This window comes from Chiloscyllium plagiosum, unplaced genomic scaffold, assembly GCF_037043375.1.
Source record: "Chiloscyllium plagiosum isolate Xiang-an unplaced genomic scaffold, Cpla_swu_hap1 HiC_scaffold_13, whole genome shotgun sequence".
In the NCBI taxonomy this organism is placed as follows: domain Eukaryota; kingdom Metazoa; phylum Chordata; class Chondrichthyes; order Orectolobiformes; family Hemiscylliidae; genus Chiloscyllium; species Chiloscyllium plagiosum.
In genome coordinates, this window is record NW_028270151.1 from 529,717 (window position 1) to 554,080 (window position 24,364).

Genomic DNA, 24,364 nt, shown 5'->3' on the forward strand with positions numbered 1-24,364 from the left:
ATCTGCAGCCCTTTCTTCATCTATCAACTTGGTCACTTCCTCAAAGAACTCTATTAAGTTGGTAAGGCATGATCTCCCCCACACAAAACCATGTTGCCTATCACTGATAAGCCCATTCTTTTTCAAATATAAATAGATTTTATCCCTCAGTACCTTCTCTAGCAACTTTTCCACCACTGACATCAGGCTCACTGGTCTGTAGTCACCCAGAATATCCCTGCCATCCTTCCTGGACAGGGGGACAACATGAGCAATCCTCCAATCCTCTGGCACCTCAACTCTGTTTAAGGATGCCACAAAGATATCTGTCAGGGCCCCAGCTATTTCCACTCTTACCTCTCTCAGCAATCATGTATAGTTCCCATCCGGTTCTGGGGATTTGTCCACCTTAATAACCTCTAGTCTACCCAACACATCTTCCACATCTACTCGCAGGAACTACATACGATATGGACTGCTGCAGTTCAAGAAAGCAGATTACCACTGTAATAGCTCTACAGAGGCCAGTATCCTATCACCAAGTCCCCCTTTATTTACACAGGGAGAGTCCTTGTCACTGATCCAGCTTAAGACCATAAGACCATAAGACATAGGAGCGGAAGTAAGGCCATTCGGCCCATTGAATCCCCTCCGCCATTCAATCATGGCTGATGGGCATTTCAACTCCACTTACCCACATTCTCCCTGTAACCCTTAATTCCTTGTGACATCAAATATTTATCAATCTCTGCCTTGAAGACATTTAGCGTCCCGGCCTCCACTGCACTCCGTGGCAATGAATTCCACAGGCCCACCACTTTCTGGCTGAAGAAATGTCTCCGCATTTCTGTTTTTAATTTACCCCCTCTAATTCTAAGGCTGTGTCCATGGGTCCTAGTCTCCTCGCCTAACGGAAACAATTTCCTAGCATCCACCCTTTCCAAGCCATGTATTATTTTGTAAGTTTCTATTAGATCTCCTCTTAATCTTCTAAACTCCAATGAATACAATCCCAGGATCCTCAGCCGTTCCTCATATGTTAGACCTACCATTTCAGGGATCATCCGTGTGAATCTCCGCTGGACACGCTCCAGTGCCACTATGTCCTTCCTGAGGTGTGGGGACCAAAACTGGACACAGTACTCCAAATGGGGCCTAACCAGAGCTTTATAAAGTCTCAGTAGCACAACGGTGCTTTTATATTCCAACTCTCTTGAGATAAATGACAACATTGCATTCGCTTTCTTATTCACGGACTCAACCTGCATGTTTACCTTTAGAGGATCCTCGACTAGCACTCCCAGATCCCTCTGTACTTTGAGGAGAAAGTGAGGTCTGCAGATGCTGGAGATCAGAGCTGAAAATGTGTTGCTGGAAAAGCGCAGCAGGTCAGGCAGCATCCAGGGAACAGGAGAATCGACGTTTCGGGCATAAGCCCTTCTTCAGGGCTTATGCCCGAAACGTCGATTCTCCTGTTCCCTGGATGCTGCCTGATCTGCTGCGCTTTTCCAGCAACACATTTTCAGCTTTTCCCCTCTGTACTTTGGCTTTACGAATTTTCTCTCTGTTTAGAAAGTAGTCCATGCTTGTATTCTTTTTTCCAAAGTGCAAGACCTCGCATTTGCTCACATTGAATTCCATCAGCCATTTCCTGGACCACTCTTCCAAACTGTCTAGATCCTTCTGCAGCCTCCCCACTTCCTCAGTACTACCTGCCTGTCCCACCTAACTTTGTATCATCGGCAAACTTCGCTAGAATGCCCCCAGTCCCTTCATCCAGATCATTAATATATAACGTGAACAGCTGCGGCCCCAACACTGAACCCTGCAGGACACCACTTGTCACCGGCTGCCATTCTGAAAAAGAACCTTTTATCCCAACTCTCTGCCTTCTGTCAGACAGCCAATCCTCAATCCATACCAGTAGCTCACCTCGAACACCATGGGCCCTCACCTTACTCAGCAGCCTCCGCTGTGGCATCTTATCAAAGGCCTTTTGGAAGTCTCGATAGACCACATCCACTGGGTCTAACCTACTTGTCACCTCTTCAAAGAATTCCAACAGGTTTGTCAGGCATGACCTCCCCTTACTAAATCCATGTTGACTTGTTCTAATCCGACCCTGCTCTTCCAAGAATTTAGAAACCTCATCCTTAATGATGGATTCTAGAATTTTACCAACAACCAAGGTTAGGCTAATTGGCCAATAATTTTCTGTCTTTAGTCTTGATCCTTTCTTGAACAAGAATGTTACAACAGCGATCTTCCAATCATCCGGGACTTTCCCTGACTCCAGTGACTTTTGAAAGATCTCAACCAACGCCTCCGCTATTTCCTCAGCCACCTCCCTCAGAACTCTAGGATGTAGCCCATCGGGGCCAGGAGATTTATCAATTTTAAGACCTTTTAGCTTTTCTAGCACTATCTCTTTTGTAATGGCAATCCCAATACTCAACTCAGCCCCCTGACTCCCTTTAATTGTTGGGATATTACTCATGTCTCCCACTGTGAAGACTGACACAAAGTACTTATTAAGTTCTCCTGCTATTTCCTTATCTCCCATCACTAGGCTTCCGGCATCAGTTTGAAGTGGCCCAATGTCTACTTTTGCCTGTCGTTTGTTTCTTATGTATTGAAAGAAACTTTTATTAGCATTTCTAATATTACTGGCTAGCCTAGCTTCATATTTGATCCTCTCCTTCCTTATTTCTCTCTTTGTTATCCTCTGTTTGTTTTTGTAGCCTTCCCAATCTTCTGATTTCCCAGTGCTCTTGGCCACTTTATAGGATCTCTCTTTTTCTTTAATACATTTCCTGACTTCCTTTGTCAGCCATGGCTGTCTAATCCCTCCCCGGCTAATCTTTCTTTTCTGGGGGATGAACCTCTGTACAGTGTCCTCAATTATACCCACAAACCCCTGCAATTTTTGCTCTACTGTCTTCTCCGCTAGGCTCTGCTTCCAGTCTCTTTTCGGCATGCTTCCTCAGAGCCAGCTCCCAGAGTGAACAGAACCTCTGACAATCCTGTTTATATCTGTCAGCTAGGGCTTCCTGATTGAGCCAGATTAACAGCCCCAATTAGGGACCTCATATTCTATGAGGTCCACCGGGCTGACCTCGTTTCAATCACTAGATCCCTCTCCCTCTGAGTCTGAGGACATAGGCCGGTTGTATTTTCTGTAGCTCCTCCTGGGGTGTTTTAGCACTGGGTCAGGTTCCTCCGACTCTGCCGTCTAATACACAGCTTATAACACACAGGAGCTCGCCTCTTGCACATGGAGAGTCTCGGAAGAAATTCAGTCCTTTGTTCATGCGGCAAAGGCATCGAGGCAGTGACATCCACCTTGTCCATTTCAGATTTTGAGATATCTTCAATGTTTGATGGAGAGGGAGAATCCTTCAACAACTACATTGAATCTATTTTCCCAGGACTTCATCCTTCTTCCCTCTTTACTCTCTTTCAGTTCCTTATAATTTGATAAGCCAATTAATTTGCCCCCTCAGGCTGCCGAGGAGCCAGGTAGGTCTTGCGCCTGCATGGTTTGTGAGTTTGCAGCTTTCACAAGGTCCACCGACCTGAACTTTATATATCACTGGACCTGACCTCACATTGACCATGCCTCTTACACATGCAGGGCCATTCCCATGGTTCCTACACTAAACTTTGTCTCTCTCATTTAGAGGAGTCTTGTGTCCAGCATTGGCGTTCCTGATGCCTTTTCACCCTTCCTCCCCTGGTCTGGAAAGATCAGATTTAACTGTTGTGAAGTTTTCTCCCCATTAGTAACTTTGCTGGTGCTATCCCTGCAGTTACATAAGAGATGGTCCCATAATCAAGTAGGAACTGGGACAGTTTGATATCTAATGAAGCAGAAGGCTGTTTTTTTAAGCCTGCCATCAAAGTTTGCACTGCTCTTTCTGCCAGACCATTGGATAATGGATGAAATGCAGCTGTCCTTATATGCTGAATATCATTCAACTTTAGGAAATGCTTAAATTCCCAGCTGGCAAATGATGGCTTGTTATCTGTGACCAAAACTTCCAGGAGCCTGTGTATTGCAAAAGATGCACACTTTTTTTTCTGTTGTTGTGCCTGTGTTTGATGAATTGTCACAAAGCTAGTCTTTTCCAAAAGCTGTTCCTTTTCTCAAGGATACTGTGTCCTTGACTTTTTTCAGAGGGGTCATGAACAGTCCAGGCTCCAAATTGGCTGGGATGGTACAGCGATGAAAAGGGTATTGGGAGGCCAAATTGTTTATAAGCAAACCGAGGAGAATTTAGGCCACACATTTCATGCTTTCAAAGTAACCTGTATGATGAAGGGGGAGTGGTCAGTCCTGAAAGCTGAAGTCTTGTTTGAGTCAGTGCAGCAGTGGGCTGTGTGAAAACAGGATGCTAGATTATCTCTCCTTCTGCCCTTGTAACTCTGACCCGTAAGCCTTTGTTTCATTTTTGCTCTGTGTTTAAGGGGTTTGTTTAATGGGACTATTGTACATATTTTTTGGAACAGCACAATTAAGTCTGGGATTGACGTGCAATGCCTTCCGTACAGCATCAGGGTAGTAATAGCTCATAGATAGCCCAATGGAAAGTTAGCATTAAGGCACTTTACCTGAATGCTCGTAGTATTCGTAACAAAGACGATGAATTAACGGCAGTTTGCGTACTGGCAGCAACTACAATGGCTTGCCGGCCCAGATCCTGAAGAAAATGTTCAACATTTGGCCGAGGCTTAGCTTTGTTTTGGGGTTTTGTTGTGGGCTGAGCTGGAGTCCTTCTGTTCATCATTTGTCCTGAGTGAGGCGATGCAATTGCCTTTAGACAAGTGCAGTTCCCCAGGCTCGGTCGGACTGGCGAGGGTGTCCACTTCAATCAGAATACCCTGCAATTCATATGCTCCACATGCCAGATTTTCCAATGATAAGGCCAGTTGTAGTCCCTGTTTTAAGTCCAGGTGGGCTTCAGCTAGTAGGTGCTTTTATGTTATTACATCATTAATCACAGATTCCAAATGCTCTCTCAACGTCTCACTAAAGATTAAACCAAAGTTACATGACTGTGCCAGCCATCTTAACTTTGTCAAAAATCCTATCGTTCTTGAATTGCCAAGTAAAACTGATAGCATCTTAGATTTTGAGAAGGTTTGGGGTCGTAATATTTCTTAACTAAATCCATCAACTACTGAAAGGTTTCAGTAACTGGTGCCTCAGAAAACATTAGACTCTTAATAAAATAAAAAAACTGTGGGTCCACAAGCTGTCAGGAGAATTATCTGTTGCTTTTCATCTGCCCGAACATTATTTGCCCGGAAAACATACTGGGGTCAGTCTTAGATAGCAGTATTGAATAATTCAAGCATCTCAAATAACAGTGTGATGTCAGAAATGCTTCCCCAACTGAAAGACAAATGTTGACAGCAAATGTCTTCAGGACTGTGCTCTACTCTCGTCGCCGCTTAAATAGCTCCACAGTGGCCAGTATCCCATCACCAAGTCCCCCTTTATTCACACGGGTAGAGTCCTTGTCACCAATCCAGCTTCCTCAGAGCCAGCTCTCTGAATGAACAGAATCTTTGACACTGTTGTTTACATCTGACAGCAAGGACTCCCTTATTGGACAAACCAGATTAACAGCCTCAATCAGGGAACTCACATTCTATGAGGTCCACCTGACTGACCTCATTATAATTACTACAACTTCCACCTCCTCAGGGATAAAAGGAGTGGGCACCAAATTGCATCCCACAAAAGATTTGAAATAACTAAGAAGGCTCTGACATTTTAGCACATTCCTGATAATTTAAGTTTTTAAAAAATTTTGTTTTAATGTGTATTTGCTCTGACGTAATAATCAAAGACCATGTGGGATTAAATATCTGTAGACTTTGATCAAAGCAAAATTCTGCAGATGCCAGAGATCTGAAATAAAAGCAGAAAATGCTCAAAACATTCAGCAGATTTGGCAGCATCTGTGGAGAGAGAAACACTTAATGTTTCAAGTCTGGTATGACTCTTCCTCAGTCTTCTGAACTGAAATATGAACTCTATTTTTGTCTCAATAGAATCAAACCTGCTGAGTTTCTTCAGCATTTTTCTGTTTTGATATCTTCAAACTTTAGTTGATTACCAATCTGTGTGAGCATAGGTAATCACTCCAACTCTCATTTTCTTCACAGTTTTGAGCAGAAATTTGGAAAGTTGAGACAGCGAGTCTCAGGGTCTTTGACTGGGGTGTGGGGCACAGTAAGTTACTCAAGGGATACCGTCCCTTATCCTGTCAGACACAAGTGAGCAGTTTCTTGGAAGTGCTTCCAGAGATGCTCATAGCTGCTATGTTTCCATAATTCTCTGACTTTCTATGTTTCTTGCCTTATTTTACTGCTGAACTTTGATAAGGATAGCAAATGTGGTTCCCTTGTTCAAAAAGGGGAGTAGGGATAACCCTAGTAACTATAGGCCGGTGAGTCTCACTTCTGTTGTGGGCAAAGTCTTAGAGAGAATTGTAAGGGATAGGATTTATGCACATCTGGATAGGAATAATGTGATCAAGGATAGTCAGCATGGTTTTGTGAAGGGCAGGTCGTGCCTCACAAATCTTATTGAATTCTTTGAAAAGGTGACGAAGGAGGTTGATGAGGGGAAAGCGGTAGATGTGGTATATATGGATTTTAGTAAGGCGTTTGATAAGGTTCCCCATGGTAGGCTACTGCAGAAAATACGGAGATATGGCATTGAGGGTGAGTTGGAGGTTTGGATTAGGAATTGGCTGGATGGAAGAAGACAGAGGGTAGTAGTTGATGGCAAAGTTTCTTCATGGAGTGCCGTCACTAGCGGTGTTCCGCAAGGATCTGTTTTGGGACCATTGCTGTTTGTCATTTTTATAAATGACCTGGAAGAGGGGTTAGAAGGTTGGGTGAGCAAGTTTGCGGATGATACGAAAGTCGGAGGAGTTGTTGACAGTGAGGAAGGATGTGGCAGGTTACAGCAGGATATAGAGAAGCTGCAGAGCTGGGCAGAAAGGTGGCAAATGGAATTCAATGTAGCTAAATGTGAGGTGATTCACTTTGGGAAGAATAACAAAAAGATGGGGTACTGGGCTAATGGTCGGATACTTGGTAGTGTGGATGAGCAGAGGGATCTTGGTGTCCATGTACACAGATCTCTGAAAGTTGCCACCCAGGTAAATAGTGCGGTGAGGAAGGCATATGGCGTACTGGCTTTTATTGGTAGAGGAATTGAGTTCCGGAGTCCTGAGGTCATGATGCAGTTGTATAAAACTCTGGTGCGGCCGCATCTGGAATATTGTGTGCAGTTTTGGTCGCCATACTATAGGAAGGATGTGGAGGCACTGGAACGGGTGCAGAGGAGGTTTACCAGGATGTTGCCTGGTATGGAAGGAAGATCGTATGAGGATAGACTGAGACACTTGGGGCTGTTTTCATTAGAGAAAAGAAGGTTTAGGGGTGACTTGATAGAGGTGTACAAGATGATTAGGGGGTTAGATAGGGTTGACAGTGTGAACCTTTTCCCGCGTATGGAGTCGGGTATTACAAGGGGGCATAGCTTTAAATTAAGGGGGGGTAGATATAGGACTGAAGTTAGGGGTAGGTTCTTCACTCAGCGAGTCGTAAGTTCATGGAATGCCCTGCCAGCAGCAGTGGTGGACTCTCCCTCTTTATGGGCATTTAAGCGGGCATTGGATAGGTATATGGAGGATAGTGGGTTAGTATAGGTTAGGTGGGCTTGGATCGGCGCAACATCGAGGGCCAAAGGGCCTGTACTGCGCTGTATTCTTCTATGTTCTATGTTCTATGTTCTAAGTAATAAAAAATATAGTGTGTTTACACAATTATCAATGTTTATATTCTAACCCAAGTAGTTACTGAGCTTCCAGTCAATTGTGTTCTTGTAATTGGCCCCACCTACATGCTGTCTTCAGCAGTGCAGACATCTTAGTCCTACCCAGGCTGCTGATTGACAAGTTGAAAAGTAAACCAGCTTGTTTTACATTCTTTATCTCAAGGATTCTAGGCAGTGGAAAGTGGATTGTTTTGACTCTGGTGCTCTAGAAGTGTTTGTAACTTTAAAGCCCTCTTTATTTATGTCTAGTAATCAACACCACTGAGTTTGCCATCTAAATATAGATTTCATACATTTTATTGGTGACACAGAATATAATTTAAAAGGTGCAGAGGAGATTTACCAGGATGTTGCCTGGTCAGGAGGGAAGGTCTTATGAGGAAAGGCTGAGAGACTTGGGTCTGTTCTCATTGGAAAGAAGGTGGCTAAGAGGGGATTTGATAGAGACATACAAGATGATCAGAGGATTAGATAGGGTGGAAAGTGAAAGTCTTTTTATGAGGAAGATGACGTTGGCTTGTACGAGGGAGCATAGCTACAAATTGAAGGGTGATAGATTTAAGACAGATGTCAGAGGAGGTTCTTTACTCAGAGAGTGGTAAAGGTGTGGAATGCCCTGCCTGCTAATGTAATTAGCTCAGTAACATTAGGGAGATTTAAACAATCCTTGGCTAAGCATATGGATGATGATGGGATAGTGTAGGGGGAAGGGCTTAGATTAGTTCACAGGTCGGTGCAACATTGAGGGCTGAAGGGCCTGTTCTGTGCTGTATTGTTCTATGTTATATGTTCTATGATTTAAAATAATGTTTAAATTAATAAAATAGCAAAATATTTTTGAATACTATAGCTGTTCATGAACACGATAAAACCATCCCTGGCAATGTAATCTCTGAACTCCCATCATTATGTTGCACCTTCATCCTGTTTATCAGACACACATTCCCTCCGAATAGGGAACAACTCTAAGGTACAGATCCTGCTTTCAGGGAGAAAATACAAAGATGTTTTTTCCTGAACTTTTCACAAATGGTTCTTGCTAGAAAATAGAATGACGTAAACTTTTCTGTCAAACATTGAGGAGTCAACATTTGTTGATAGAGAGGGGCTGAGTCACAGGGTTCATCCTTCAGAAACTATATTTTCCCAAATGTTTGTAGGTGGCCAGAGAAATCGTACATTCAATTACTGTACCAAAGATAATCCAGTACTCAAAGAATTAGCTTGAATTGCTGCACTCACCTTTGAGCATCTGGGTATACACCGTCACACTCTTTACATTCGTGAAGCTCATCTTCACCATTCAACTTCGGTTTGAAGTCTTCATTTACCATAGAGAATGTGGTGGAGGAATTGTTGCAGGTAAACTTCTGGTGATCTATCAGCTCTGCTTTGCATTCAAAGAGCTTATTGCACTCAACACACCGATATTCACGCTCCTCTGAAACATTGAAACACCATCTTATAAACTTGAAACTATATTCATCTGAACTTTAAAACTTAATAACTTTAATTAATTATTATCAGTATGGGATGTGGTAAAGTCCATTTCGCAAGCAGGAGAGTTAATCATTCCTCTCAATTAATGAGATCACATGATGCAGTTTTTATAAGGCTATTAGTAAATAATCAATTACAGATAGCCAATGAATGATAATGAATCTCAGTCTTACACAATTCATGGTTTATGTAACCTTCCCACTCCTCTTGAAATCTAATCGAAGTTCAGGTTATTCCTGAAAGCAATTCTGGCAGTTCATGTTCACACTCCAAAGTCACCAATAAAAATGATGAGTTGTATTGTGTTTTTACTTTATAAGCTTATTTTTTAATAATCCAATAATGCATCCTGTATAAAATGAACTGATGTATTTTTCTATTCATTATAAGTATTTGAGGTGGGTTTTTTGGCACGTGAGAAGCAATGTTAACATGTTTCAACTGGCCCCTTTGTGAAGAATGGACATAACTTAAACAAAATGACGAGCAACTAAATACAGCATAAGGTAGTTATGTACCGACCAGGAATAAATATTGAAATGATCAATGGGGCCAGTAACCACATCAAAGAGCATCCGGGTCTGGTAAGTGCATTTAAATGTCCTGGAGGACCAATGATATTATTGAAGGCTTACTGTATCTTCTGTCTTCCTTCCAATCCTGTTCAACCATGAATCTCATATAAATTTATCACATGCTATCAGAGGTAGATTTTTTGTACATTTCTTTCACTTTTCCTCAGGACACTTTCATCTAGAGTTGGCAGTGTTACTTTAAATTAGCATGAAACATAATTCAGGCCATTCTGATAGTAAGCTTTCTTCTTGAAACTTATGCCTGATGCCAGAACTACATTTTTGGATTTCATCAACAGAGAAAACCTTCATTGGCTTTCCCTGCTTCAGATTCAAGCAGCTCCCTGGAGAAGCAAGCCAATTATTCAGAGTAATGTCTAAGCAAACTATGCCACCCAACCCTCTTTTCTGAAAAAAAAATTGCTTGTATCTTTTTGCCAAGACATGATTATAAGCAGATTTGGTGTTTCAATTTTCTGTACACAGTTATATTAAGTGTCTTTTATTGCAAAAGTTTTTTTTGTTGATCTTTCACAATTAAACTGCTTTTCTTTCAAAGTGCAGTTCCAAAGACATTTTCTAACACAATGAGAAATTAATTTGACTTACTTCAAAAAAAGCACATCTACCAAGAAAACAGTGACTTCATATGGTTACAAAGGGAAGGAAGTCAATCTATTACACAGCTACTTACAAAACAAGCAGTCACTGACAGGATCAATGGCTCATGGCCTTTAATATCTCCAAGAATGGTTCTTATGAAGAAGAGCATAGACCAACTGAGTGTATTGTGTCAGCAATACATGCAAACTGCCAAATACTGGATAATTAATCTTCTGTTTTCATCACAGTTGTACTGGGTATTTAAAATGCAACTTCAGGCACAAGAGTAATATTTTAATCCAACCACATGCTACATCAAAAGGGACATGCAGTACTGGCCACTGGAAGAACAAAGAAAAAAACAGCAACTACTGGCATGAGCACTGCTCTATTTCCACACAACCAAGACCAAGCTATTCAGGGGGACAAGATGTTCTGCCACAGTTGAGTCAAGGGATGGAGAGTTTTACTCCCCGCACCCCCCAACCCACCGTTTAGATACCATTGACTTTGAATCAGAGTCAGAATGGATATTTTATTTCAATTCTGACAGTAGCAAAATGTATAAGAGTCTCCTCTTCCTGTCAACAAATAGATTGTTCCACACAAGTAAATTAAAATCTCTTCATTGTAGCTCACTGAGCAGCTTGGTTCCATTAGGGTGGCATGGTGGCTCAGTGGTTAGCACTACTGCCTCCCAGTGCCAGGGACTCAGGTTTGATTCCAACCTTGGGCGACTGTCTGTGTGCAGTTTGCATATTTTCCTTGTGTCTACGTGGTTTTCCTCCAGGTGCTCCAGTTTCCTCCCGTAATCCAAAGATGGGCAGTTTTGGTGAATTGGCCATGTTAAATTGCTATTAGTGTTCAGGGATGTGTGGGTTAGATGCATTAGTAAATGTAGAGTAATAGGGGAGTGGGACTGAGTGGGTTACTCTTCAGAGGGCCAGTGTGGACTTGCTGAGCCGAATGGATTCTGTAAGGATTCTATGATTAAGGGGCATCATTCTTCTCTCAAAATACTTTTAAACAAGCATTTGGTACAAAGTTAAGAACATAGAACAATACAGCACAGAACAGGCCCTTTGGCTCTCGATATTGCGCTGATCTGTGAACTATTCTCAGCTCGACCTCTACACTATCCCAAAATCATCCATGTGCTTATCGAAGGATTGTTTAAATCTCCCGAATGTGGCTGACTTAACTACATTAGCAGGTAGGGCATTCCACGCCCTTACCACTCTCTGCATAAAGAACCTGCCTCTGACATCTGTCTTAAATCTATTACCCCTCAATTTGTAATTATGCCTCCTCATACACAATGATGTCATCATCCTAGGATAAAGTCTTTCTCTGTCTACCCTATCTAATCCTCTGATCATCTTGTATGTTTCTATCAAATCCCCCCTTAGCCTTCTTCTTTCCAATGAGAACAGACCCAAGTCTCTCAGCCTTTCCTCATAAGACATTCCCTCCAGACCAGGCAACATCCTGGTAAATCTCCTCTGCACTTTTTCCAATGCTTCCACATTGTTCCTATAATGGGGCGACCAGAACTGTACACAACATTCCAAGTGTGGCCGCACCTGTGTTTTGTATAGTTGCAGCATGACATCACACCTCCGGAACTCAATCCCTCTACTAATGAAACCTAACACACCGTATGCCTTCTTAACAGCACTATCCACCTGTGTGGCAACTTTCAGGGATCTATGCACATGGACTCCAAGATCCCTCTGCACATTCACACTACCAAGAATCTTTCCATTCACCTCATACTCTGCCTTCCTGTTATTCTTTCCAAAATGCATTACCTCACATTTAGCTGCATTGAACTCCATTTGCCACCTCTCAGCCCAATTCTGCAGTTTATCCAAGTTCCCCTGCAACCTGTAACATTCTTCCAAACTGTCCACTACTCCACCGACTTTAAAGTGTTGTCTGCAAATTTACTAATCCATCCACCTATGCCTTCGTCTAAGTCATTTATAAAAATGACAAACAGCAGTGGTCCCAAAACAGATCCTTGTGGCATACCACTAGTAACTGGACTCCAGGCTGAATATTTTCCATCAACCACCACTCGCTGCCTTCTTTCAGAAAGCCAGTTTCTAATCCAAACTGCTAAATCACCCTCAATTCAATGTCTCTGCATTTTCTCCAACAGCCTACCATGAGGAACCTTATCAAAGGCTTTATTGAAGTCCATGTATACCACGTCAACTGCCCTACCCTCATCTACATGTTTGGTCACCTTCTCAAAAAACCCAATGCATTTATTGGACATTGGACTTTATAAAATCAGGGAAAACACAATGCATTTATATCCCCTTAAAAGTTAGAACTAAGAAAGTTTAGGGAAATATTTAATCTTTATAAATGGTATTCTTGACATCACTGAATAGTTGAAGATGATCACTTGTGAAGTAGAATGCATTATAAGATTATTAAATTACATTAAATCCCTACATGCAGAAGCAGGCCATTTGGCTCATTGAATGCACACCAACCCTCCAAACAGCATCCCACCCAGATCCAACCCTCCACCCTATTCCCGTAACCCCACACCTACCATGGCAAAATAACCTAACCTACACATCCCTGGACACTATGGACAATTTAGCATGGCCAATCCACCTAACCTTTGGACTGTGGGAGGAAACTGGAGCATCTGGAGGAAAGCCACACAGACACATAGAGAACATGCAGATTCCACCCAGACAGTTGTCCAAGGCTGGAATTGAATCCAGGTCCCTGGTGCTATGAGGCAGCGTGCTAACCACTGAGGCACCCTTAAAAATATATTATTTGGTCACTGAATTGTGAAAACAGAATGACACCATATATGGATCAACACCATCCAAGCTCCCTTAAAAATTGTTGTTACATTCAAACAAATGTGCCCATTTTCCTATGTTCCAAGATCGTGAAATAAATGCAGTTTTGCAGATGTTTATAAACAGTGAAGCAGTTTTGCATCTGGTCAATGCGAGTACTTGCAAATGAATTGCTTTTGTTGACCAGAATTGAATTGAATGGAAAACATGAAATCTCTGTGTGGCCCCAATTAGAACATGTAAGAGAAATTGACAACTGCAGATGTTGGAGATCAGAGTTGAGAGTGTGCTGCTGGAAAAGCACAGCAGGTCAGGCAACATCGGAAGAGCAGGAGAATCGACGTTTCGGGCATAAGATTCCTGAAGAAGGGCTTATGCCTGAAACATTGCTTCTCCTGCTCCTCGGATGCTGCCTGACCTGCTGTGCTTTTCCAGCACTACACTCTCGACCTGGTTAGGACATGTACTTTGCACTGATTTGTGCTGTAGCTGCAGTCTGAGGAGATTATGACAGTGACAGTTACTCACCATGTATCTCTGGAGCCATTGTCTCTTGTGAGTAGCCTTCACTCTTCATCAACACTAAGAGCTCCTCCCCAGGGCTAATGTCTCGTATAATTCTGTAAAAAATCTGAATTGAAGCAAAAGGCTATGGTAAGTATGGATGAAAGCATTGGTCTATGAGTTTGACAAGATATCATTGTTCAAAAATATAGTGACACTCAGTTTTTTTCAGTTAGCTCTGCTACATGTTGGCTCTTGTTCAGTCTTTCAAGTATCTAAAAGGTAGATTTTTTTAATGTCCATTTGTAAAATTGAAGTTACCAAACAAACACCAATAGAGAAATACTCTCTCACAATACTGACCTTCATTACCAATGAAAATTGGACAGTTTCTCACATGGGTCTGACCTGCAAAGTCAGACTGATCTTTGACCGTACATTGAAAATCCATCCTATAATACTTCAGAGCATGACCATTTCAAATGTTTCAAATGCAAAATAATTTCAGATCAAACTGGAAGCATTTACAACGTGCAAAGCAGGAGTCCCTTCATTCACTGGATATGTTTCATGTGCCTGTATTGATGAGCTCTACTGTTGGGATCATCAGCACCTCAAAGTCAAAATATACAACAACAACATTACTTTATACAATGAGACTTATTTTGCATGTGAAGTATATTATACTAAAACCTCACATGCACTCTCTGAGTTGCCATAACGATAGTGTTTAAAATTAGGAAATGATTGGAAACGGTAAATTAACTTATTTTAAATAACAGAATCCCAGTCCTACCCACCTGCACATGCCAGCCATATTCTGTTGTGGCAGCTCAACTGACCATTAATTATTTCCAACCACAAGGGATGAACTCAGATTTCTCCAGTTTTCTCATTTCCCCTCTCAGTCCCAACCCTCGAACTCAGCACCACCTTCCTAACCTTCAATCTTCTTCCTGACCTCTCCGCGCCCACCCCCACTCCGGCCTATCACCCTCACCTTAACCTCCTTCCACCTATCGCATTTCCAATGCCCCTCCTCCAAGTCCCTCCTCCCTACCTTTTATCTTAGCCTGCTTGGCACACTCTCCTCATTCCTGAAGAAAGGCTCATGCCCGAAACGTCGATTCTCCTGGTCCTTGGATGCTGCCTGACCTGCTGCACTTTTCCAGCAACACATTTTCAGCTCTGATCTCCAGCATCTGCTGTCCTCACTCTCTCCATTAATTACTTGGCACCAACCTGCCCACTCTTTTATGATAGGGGTGAGCTCAGGAGTTGGGTGGGAAACAGCGGAGGGGCTAGCCACCACAACCTGTATAATGTGGCCATCTGCTGGTGTGGGACATGTAATATCCAGCCTAACAGATCTAACATCATAACAGGAAGACATTTAGCTTCACTCTTTAGAAAAGATTGATGTTGTTCCTGATTGCTGGTGTCTCTGTTTGACTTTTACCAGAATATTCAGGCTGTCAAAGCATTTTATCATTCCACTATTCCTGCCACAATGTCAGCTGTAGTGCACTGGGACAGAGACAAGATCCAGGGATATCTAGTCATGTCATGTTCCACCTGCAGAGATGTTTCCTGTATAGGTTTGTGAGGGATGATTCTTATGCTTTGTTTTGTAAGATCATTGACTTCATTGAGAAGAAGGGAGGATGTACAAAGATTGGGAGTTCCTTAGTTGAAAATTCCTGTGCTTTACCTTCAATTATCTCATCAGGCAAACAGTATCAATATTGCTGAGTATGAGCTAGATGGCTTTTCAAAAGCTGCAAGATCCTCCTTACTAATATCTGGAGGTATGTGCTAAAATTGGAGGAACTTGCCAAACCAAGTCAAGCAACAGCTTGACATAATCATTTACAAAGAATCATACCTTCCAGATGATATCCCAGATATGATCACCAATAACCATAGTATGTCCCGACTCACTGATAGGATCGCTCCAGCTGAGGTGGCAGTACAGTGGTATGCAGTCAGGAGGAAAGTTGCCCTGGGAGTCGTCAGCATTGGCTTGGGCCTCATGAGGTTTCATGCCATCAAGGACTGAGTCTGTGGCAGGTGGTGATGGAACCAACAAATTGACAATGTGCACAAAGGAACCTCGATTATCCGAACGACACGGGCAGGGAGTGTTTCTTTCAGATAATCGAATGCTCAGATAAATGAATGCCGAAGAACACCGATTAGCCAAGCATCAGGACCTTGCGATCTTGGTCCAATAATCCAAAATTTGGAAAATCAAAATTTGATAATCAAGGTCCCTCTGTACTTGAATTGTCTTCACCAACCTATCCATAGCAGATCAACAATCCATGATGGTTATTAGGGAGTCTGCGACCAATGGATCAGACATATACTCTGCAGTCCGAGCACATCCAGTCATGAATGGTAGTGGGCAATCAAACATTTCACCAGATGAGGAAGGTCCACAAATATCCCCATTCTCAATGACTGAAGACCCAACATATTAGTGTAAAGACAACACATACACAGTAATTTTCAGCTAGAAGTGTTGATTGGATGATCCATCTCGGCCTCCTCCAGTGGTCACCAGCATCTCAGATACCAGTCTTCGGCAAATTCGCTTCACTTCATGTCGTATCCAAAAATGTTTGGATACTTTGGAAACTGCAAAGGAAATGGGCCCCAACAAATTTCTGGAAATAGTACTGAAGACTTGTGCTCAGTAATCTTCATATGGTCAGGAAGGAGAGACCACATTCAAAGTAAGTCACATAGTTTGGGGAACATGGAGGCAGTGTCAGAATAGAAGTGTAAATCTTTCTTTCCTTTCTCTGTTTCAAAAGTTGAAAACTCAATAGATTATAGAAAAGATTAGTAAGGAGGCTGACTGAGCTGAGTGAGAGATAGTTGTTAATCACCTGAAACCTGAATGGGACCTAAATTGCAGTTAATTACTAGTGAAGCTTAACCAGTGTGAGTCATCCTGGCTCACGGTAGCTCAAGTTAAGATAGGGCCTGTGGAAAGCACACGATCAGGAAGGAGATAGCATATCAGGAGTGAGACACAGTCCAAGTGAGTATATAATTCGGGGAATTTGGAGACAATGTGGGAATTTGCTGCAGAAGGCAGGAGCTGCTTATTTTGGCTCACACTTTGTAAGTTTTTTTTAAAAAACAGGATAAATTGAGGCCCAGAATCAGGGCCCTATACAAGATTGACATCACAGGAAAACCGTAAACTCATTGGTTAATGGTAGAAGCTAATTTGACTATTTATATTGGTTACTTTCAGATTGAAGGTAAGTAGGGGAAATATTTACTACAAACTAAAAGACCAGTATTATTTCCAAAATAAAAAAAAATCAAGTTAAGAACTAAACAATTAAAAGAGAGCTACCGTGCCAGGTGATGTGTTGTAACTGCACGACTGGGAACTGGTGGACCCTGTTGCGGTTAAGAGTGACCACATTTGCAACAAAAGTTGGTTAGTTGAGGAACTTTGGCTCAGAGTCGATGAGCTAGAGTCTGAGCTTCAAACAATCCGACACATCAGAGAGGGGGGAGAGTTACCTGGACATCATGTTTCAGGAGGCAGTCACACCCCTTAGGTTAACTACCTTGAACTTGGTCAAGGGTCAGGGATAGGAGGGTGTGACTATGAATGAGGCAGGTAGAGGGATCCAGGAGGTAGTGCTGAAGGAGCCTCAGCCCCACAGCTTGTCAAACAGTTTGGAGATTCTTGCCCCCTGTGTGGATGAGAGGTGGGAGGGTGCTGTAGGGAGGATGAGCAAACTGACCACAGCACCGTGGTACAGGGAATCATTTAAGAGGAGGAAGAAGAGAGAAATGTAGTTGTAATCGGGGATAGTATGATCAGGGGAATAGGCCTTGTTCCATATGGCCAAGATTGACAATCCTGACGGCTATTGTCTGGCTTCAGGATATCTCATCAGTGCTGCAGAGGAATTTAGAGCAGGAGGGGAAAGATCCAATCATTGTGGTTCATGTAGGTACCAATGATACAGGCAGAAAGAGAAAAGAGGCTCTGATGAGGGAATATGAGCAACTTGGGGCTAAATTAAAAAGCTGAACCAAAACCATAATAATCTCTGGATTACTACCTGAGCCAGAAGCAAATTGGCATAGGGTCAGCAAGATAAAAGATTGGTGTGGAGGAAACGGGGTTCAAATTCATGGCACATTGGCACCAATACTGGGGAAGCTGGGCTCCACCTGAATCAGGCTGGGACCAGAGTCCTAGTGAATCACATAACCAGGGATATGCAGTTCTAATTTGATTTGATTTCTTACTGTCACGTACCAAGATACAGTGAAAAGTATTGTTTTGCATGCTAATCAGACAAATCATACCTTATAATAAGTACAACAGGGTAATAGAACATAATGCAGAATATAGCGTTGCAACCACAGAGAAGGTGCAGAAAAAGATCAACTCTTATATATGAGAGGTCCGTTCAGAAGTCTGATAACAGCAGGGAAAAAGCTGTCCTGAAATCTATTGGTATATATTTTCCAACTTTTGTATCTTCTGCAAGGTGGAAAAGACTGGAAGAGAGCAAAACTGGGGTGGGAGGGGTCTTTGATTATGTTGGCTGCATTCTTGAGGGAGCCTTGGCCTCCACACTCATTTGTAGCAATGAGTTCTATAGATTCACTATACTGGCCCTGGAGGGGGTTCAGAGCAGATTCACAAGAATGGTCCTAGGAATGAAAGGCTTAACATATGAGGAACATTTGAGGACTCTGGGCCCATACCTATTGGAGTTTAGAAGGATGAGGGGAGATCTGATTGAAACTTACAGGATATTGAATGGTCTGGACAGAGTAGATGTTGGGAAGATATTTCCATTGGCAAGAGACTAGGACCCAAGGGCACAGTCTTGGAGTGAAGGGAAGACTCTATAGAATGGAGATAAGGAGAAACTTCTTCAGCCAGAGGGTGGTGAATCTGTGGAACTCATTGTCACAGAAGGTTGTGGCGGCCAGGTTATTGAGTATATTTAAGACTGAGATAGATAGGTTTTCAACCCCATTTTCCTACTGTTTCACCATAACCTTTGATTCCCTTGGCAAGCAAGAACCTATCAACCATGATTGAGTGGCAGAGCAGACTCAATGGGCCGAATGGACTAATTTCTGCTCCTATGTCTGATGGTCTAATGACATTAGGAAGATTTTGACCCAGCGACATGAAGGAATGGTGATATAGTTTCAAGTCAGGATGGTGGAGGGAATTTGGAGATGGTGGTGTTCCCAGGCATCTACTGCATTTGTCCTTCTAGATGGAAGTGGTTGTGGGTTTGGAAGGTGCTATCTGAGGATCTTGCATGAAGTTCTGCAGTGCATTTGTAGGTAGCACATGCTGCTGCTCCTGAGCATCAGTAGAGAAGGGAGTGAATTCTTCTGGATGTGTTCCAAACAAGTTTACATAATGATCCTGGGGTTGAAGGGATTGACATATGAGGAGTGGTTGAGGGTTCTGGGTCTGTACTCAATAGAGTTTAGGAGGAAGAGGGGGGATCTGATTGAATCTGACAGAGGCCTGGATAAACTGGATGTGGAGAAGTGGTTTCCAATGATAGGTGAGTCAAGGAGCCAATGATACAGCCTCAGGGTGAAGGGGCGACTATTTAGAACTGAGATGTGAAGGAATTTCCTTCAGCCACAGTGTAGTGAATCTATAGAACTCATTGCTACAAATGTGTGTGGAGGCCAAGGCTGTGTAAGACAGAGATAGATAGGTTTTTGATTAGCAGCGGGGATCAAGGGTTACAGGGAGATTGCAGGAAAATTGAGTTAAGAGACATGTCAGCCATGATTGAATGGTGGAGAAGTCTCAATGGGCCAAATGGCCTAATTTTGGTTCTATATTTTATGGTATTATGATCCAGAATTTGCCACTCCCCTAGCCAAGCTCTCCCATTACAGTTACAACACTGGCATCTACCTGACAATGTGGAAAATTGCCTAGGTTTACTTGTTCATAAAAGGTAGGACAAATCCAACCCAGCCAATTACCGTCCCATCAGTCTACTCTTGATCATCAATAAAGTGATGAAAGGTGTCATCAATGGTATTACCAAACAGCACCTGCTCAGTAATAACCTGTGCAGTGACACCCAGTTTGAATTCTGCCAGGGCCATTCAGCTCCTGACCTTATTATAGCCTGACACCAACATGGACAAAAGTGCAAAGCTCGAGGAAGGAATGTGAAGGTTACTGCCCTTGACATCACGGCAATGTTTGACTGAATGCGTCAAAGAGAAGCCTAGAAAACCTGGAGTTAATGGAAAACTCTCCATTGGCTGGAGTCATACTTAGCACAAAGGAAGATAATTGTGTTTATTGGAGTCAATCATCTCAGCCACAGGCCATCACCACAGGCATTCCTCTGGGAAGTTTCCAAAGCCCAACCATCTTCAGCTGCTTCAATGACATTCCCTCCATTTTAATGTCAAAATTGAGGATGTGCATTCAGCAGTGAACAATTTTCCACACCATTCATGACTCCTCAGATTCTGAGACAGTAAATATCCAACAATTCCTCGGCAATATCCAGGGTTATGAAAAGCTGCAAGTAATAGTTGTGCTACACAAATGTCAGGCAGTGACCATCTCCAATAAGAGACAAGATAATCACCACCCCTTTGATAGTCAATCACATTACTATCACTGAATCTCGGCCATCAGCCACTGACTAGAAACTAAATTGACTAGTCATATAATTACGATGACGACAAGAGCAGGTCAGAGGCCAAGGATCCTTTAGCAAGTAACTCACTACCTGACCTTCCAAAGCCAGACCACCATCTACAAGACTCACTCAAAAGTGTGATGTAATGAGTGACAGATGAGTGTCAATGACACTCAACTTCTCAACACCGTCGTGGACAAAAGCTAATTTGCATCCTATCAAACACCATCAGCATTCTGCCTGAAAATAATACAGAGACTGGAGATCTGAAATAAAAGTGTGGTACTGCAGAAACTCAGCAAATCCAACAGCATCCTTTGAGAAAGAAAGAGCTAAGGTTTGGAGTCCAATATGATTCTTCCTCGAAACTTAAAGGGTCTAGAATATGCTCGTTTTGCAGTGTTGATGGAGGAGGAAGAAAAGTGTGTGAAACAGATTGTGAGGTTGCCCAGAGCAAAGACAAAGGGAGTGCTTTCAGCCTTTAAAAAGCATCATTTTGGACTCTATTAATTCTGTTTCTCTCTCCACACAGCTGCTGAGTTTCTCTAGCATTTTTGAAAATATTCCAACATTCATCAATAGGATGTGATGCAAGAACTCACCAAGAGTCCTTCAACAGCACCTTCCAATCCCATGACCTCGAATGTCTAGAAGAACAAGAGCAGCAAATACATGGGAATGCTAGCCTCAAGGTCACTCACCATCCTGACTTGGAAACATAATATGGTTCAGTCACTGTCACCGGGTCAAATTCCTGGGATTCCCTGCCTGATAGCACTGAGACTATATCAATACCATATGTACTGTAACAGATCACCACTGCCTTCAAGAACAACTGGCATGAGTAAGCTATGCTGGTGTAGTCAGTAATACCCTCATTCTGTGATTATATTTTTAAAAATACAGGAGTGAATGTGGGACATATTGGAATCACAGGATGACAATGGAACCTGAAACGTTGAGGAAATGAGGCATAAATACATTTTTTTTCATTCTTCAATGGTCTCTGAAACAGGAGTTTAAGCTGGAGTCACTTTCATTTTCCAGAGGAGGTGGGTCTGGATCCCAGAGGGCCCTTACACCATCCCGCGACCAGATACACTTTAGCCATTATTTCTAGCCTTTTGACAAAGGAGTGCTACTGATTTGCCCCAACCCACTAAAAATCTGTAATGCAGAGCTCCCCTTTAGCCTCAAGGACATCAGGCAGGAAATATGTCTCAGTATTAGTTATACCCTTGATCAGCAACCATTAGCCCAGTAACAAGGCTCAAAGTCACTAGACATTTCTTTCAAATTACCAAATTTGTTCATGGAATGCCCTGCCAGTAGCAGTGGTGGACTCTCCCTCTTTATGGGCATTTAAGCGGGCATTGGATAGCTATATGGAGGATAGTGGGTTAGTATAGGTTAGGTGGGCTTGGATCGGCGCAACATCGAGGGCCAAAGGGCCTGTACCGCGCTGTATTCTTCTATGTTCTATGTTCTATGTTCTAAATAATAATACTCAGCAGTTTGAAATAAGACAACCATAAAATGTGTTTAAGCATCCAGTTGGTACCCGGTCATTTTTACTTTTTTGGCCAGAGTCATAGTCATAGAGTCATAGACCCGTCCATGCCGACCAGATATCCCAACCCAATCTAAACCCACCTGCCAGCACCTAGCCCATATCCCTCCAAACCCTTCCTAATCATATACCCATCCAAATGCCTCTTAAATGTTGCAATTGTACCAGCCTCCACCACTTCCTCTGGCAGCTCATTCCATACAAGTACCACCCTCTGTGTGAAAAAGTTGCCCCATAGGTCTCTTTTATATCTTTCCCCTCTCACCCTAAACCTATGCCCTCTAGTTCTGGACTCCCGACTCCAGGGAAAAGACTTTGTCTATTTATCCTATCCATGCCCTTCATAATTTTGTAAACCTCTATAAGGTCACCCCTCAGCCTTCGACGCTCCAGGGAAAACAGCCCCAGCCTGTTCAGCCTCTCCCTGTAGCTCAAATTCTCCAACCCTGGCAACAACCTTGTAAATCTTTTCTGAATCCTTTCAAGTTTCACAACATTTTTCCAATAGGAAGGAGACCAGAATTGCAAGCAATATTCCAACAATGGCCTAACCGATGTCCTATACAGCCGCAATATAACCTCCCAACTCCGTACTCAATACTCTGACCAATAAAGGAAAGCATACCAAACACCTTCTTCAATATCCTATCTACCTGTGACTCCACTTTCAAGGAGCTATGAACCTGCACTCCAAGGTCTCTTTAGAACATAGAACATAGAACATAGAAGAATACAGCGCAGTACAGGCCCTTCGGTCCTCGATGTTGCGCCGATCCAAGCCCACCTAACCTACACTAGCCCACTATCCTCCATATGCCTATCCAATGCCCGCTTAAATGCCCATAATGACGGAGAGTCCACCACTGCTACTGGCAGGGCATTCCATGAACTCACGACTCGCTGAGTAAAGAACCTACCCCTAACATCTGTCCTATACCTACCCCCCCTTAATTTAAAGCTATGCTCCCTTGTAATAGCTGACACACTCCCTAGGACCTTACCATTAAGTGTATAAGTCCTGCTAAGATTTGCTTTCCCAAATGCAGCACCTTGCATTTATCTGAATTGAACTCCATCTGCTACTTCTCAGCCCATTGGCCCATCTGGTCTAGATCCTGTTGTAATCTGAGGTAACCCTCTTCGCTGTCCACTACACCTCCAATTTTGGTGTCATCTGCAAACTTACTAACTGTACCTCTTATGCTCACATCCAAATCATTTATGTAAATGACAAAAAGTAGAGGGCCCAGCACCGATCCTTGTGACACTCCATTGGTCACAGGCCTCCAGTCTGAAAACAACCCTCCACCACCACCACCCTCTGTCTTCTACCTTTGAGCCTGTTCCGTATTCAAACGGCTAGTTTTCCATGAGATCTAACCTTGCTAATCAGTCTCCCATGGGGAACCTTGTTGAATGAGGAGAAAGTGAGGACTGCAGATGCTGGAGATCAGAGCTGAAAATGTGTTGCTGGAAAAGCGCAGCAGGTCAGGCAGCATCCAGGGAACAGGAGAATCGACGTTTCGGACATAAGCCCTTCTTCAGGAATCTTGTTGAATGCCTTACTGAAGTTCATACAGATCACATCAACCTCTCTGCCCTCATCAATCCTCTTTGTAACTTCCTCAAAAAACTCAATCAAGTTTGTGAGACATGATTTCTCATGCACAAAGCCATGTTAACTATCCCGAATCAGTCCTTGCCTTTCCAAATACATGTACATCCTGTCCCTCAGGATTCCCTCCAACAACTTGCCCACCACCAACATCAGGCTCACCGGTCTATATTTCTCTGGCTTGTCCTTACCACCTTTCTTAAACATTGGCACCACGTTAGCCAACCTCCAGTCTTCCGGCACCTCACCTGTGACTATCGATGATACAAATATCTCAGCAAGAGGCCCAGCAATCACTTCTATAGCTTCCACAGAGTTCTCGGGTACACCTGATCAGGTCCTGGGGATTTATCCACCTTTACCCGTTTCAAGACATCCAGCACTTCCACCTCTGTAATATGGACATTTTGCAAGATGTCACTATCTATTTCCCTACAGCCTGTATCTTCCATATCCTTTTCCACAGTAAATACTGATGCAAAATACTCTATTCAAGTCCTCTCAAAACAAATGCCATCATTGCATTTGCAATCCTAACTCTGACTCAACCTGCAAATTTACCCTGAGAGAATCCCGGACAAGAACTCCCAAATCTCTTTGCACTTCAGACTTCTGAATTTTCTCCCCATTTAAA

At 42.8% G+C, this 24,364-nt stretch overlaps 1 protein-coding gene across 11 annotated transcripts in view; it reads right to left on the minus strand.

Annotated features, from left to right (window-relative positions):
- Positions 1-24,364, minus strand: part of mecom (MDS1 and EVI1 complex locus) — a 1,207,227-nt gene that overhangs the window by 174,229 nt on the left and 1,008,634 nt on the right. For all 11 annotated transcript variants that reach the window (XM_043702880.2, XM_043702877.2, XM_043702876.2 and 8 more), the window contains 2 exons: positions 13,878-13,980; positions 9,080-9,278 (listed from right to left, as the gene is read on the minus strand). In XM_043702880.2, coding sequence (XP_043558815.1) covers positions 9,080-9,278; positions 13,878-13,980 — 302 coding nt within the window. The remainder of the gene's footprint in view (positions 1-9,079; positions 9,279-13,877; positions 13,981-24,364) is intronic.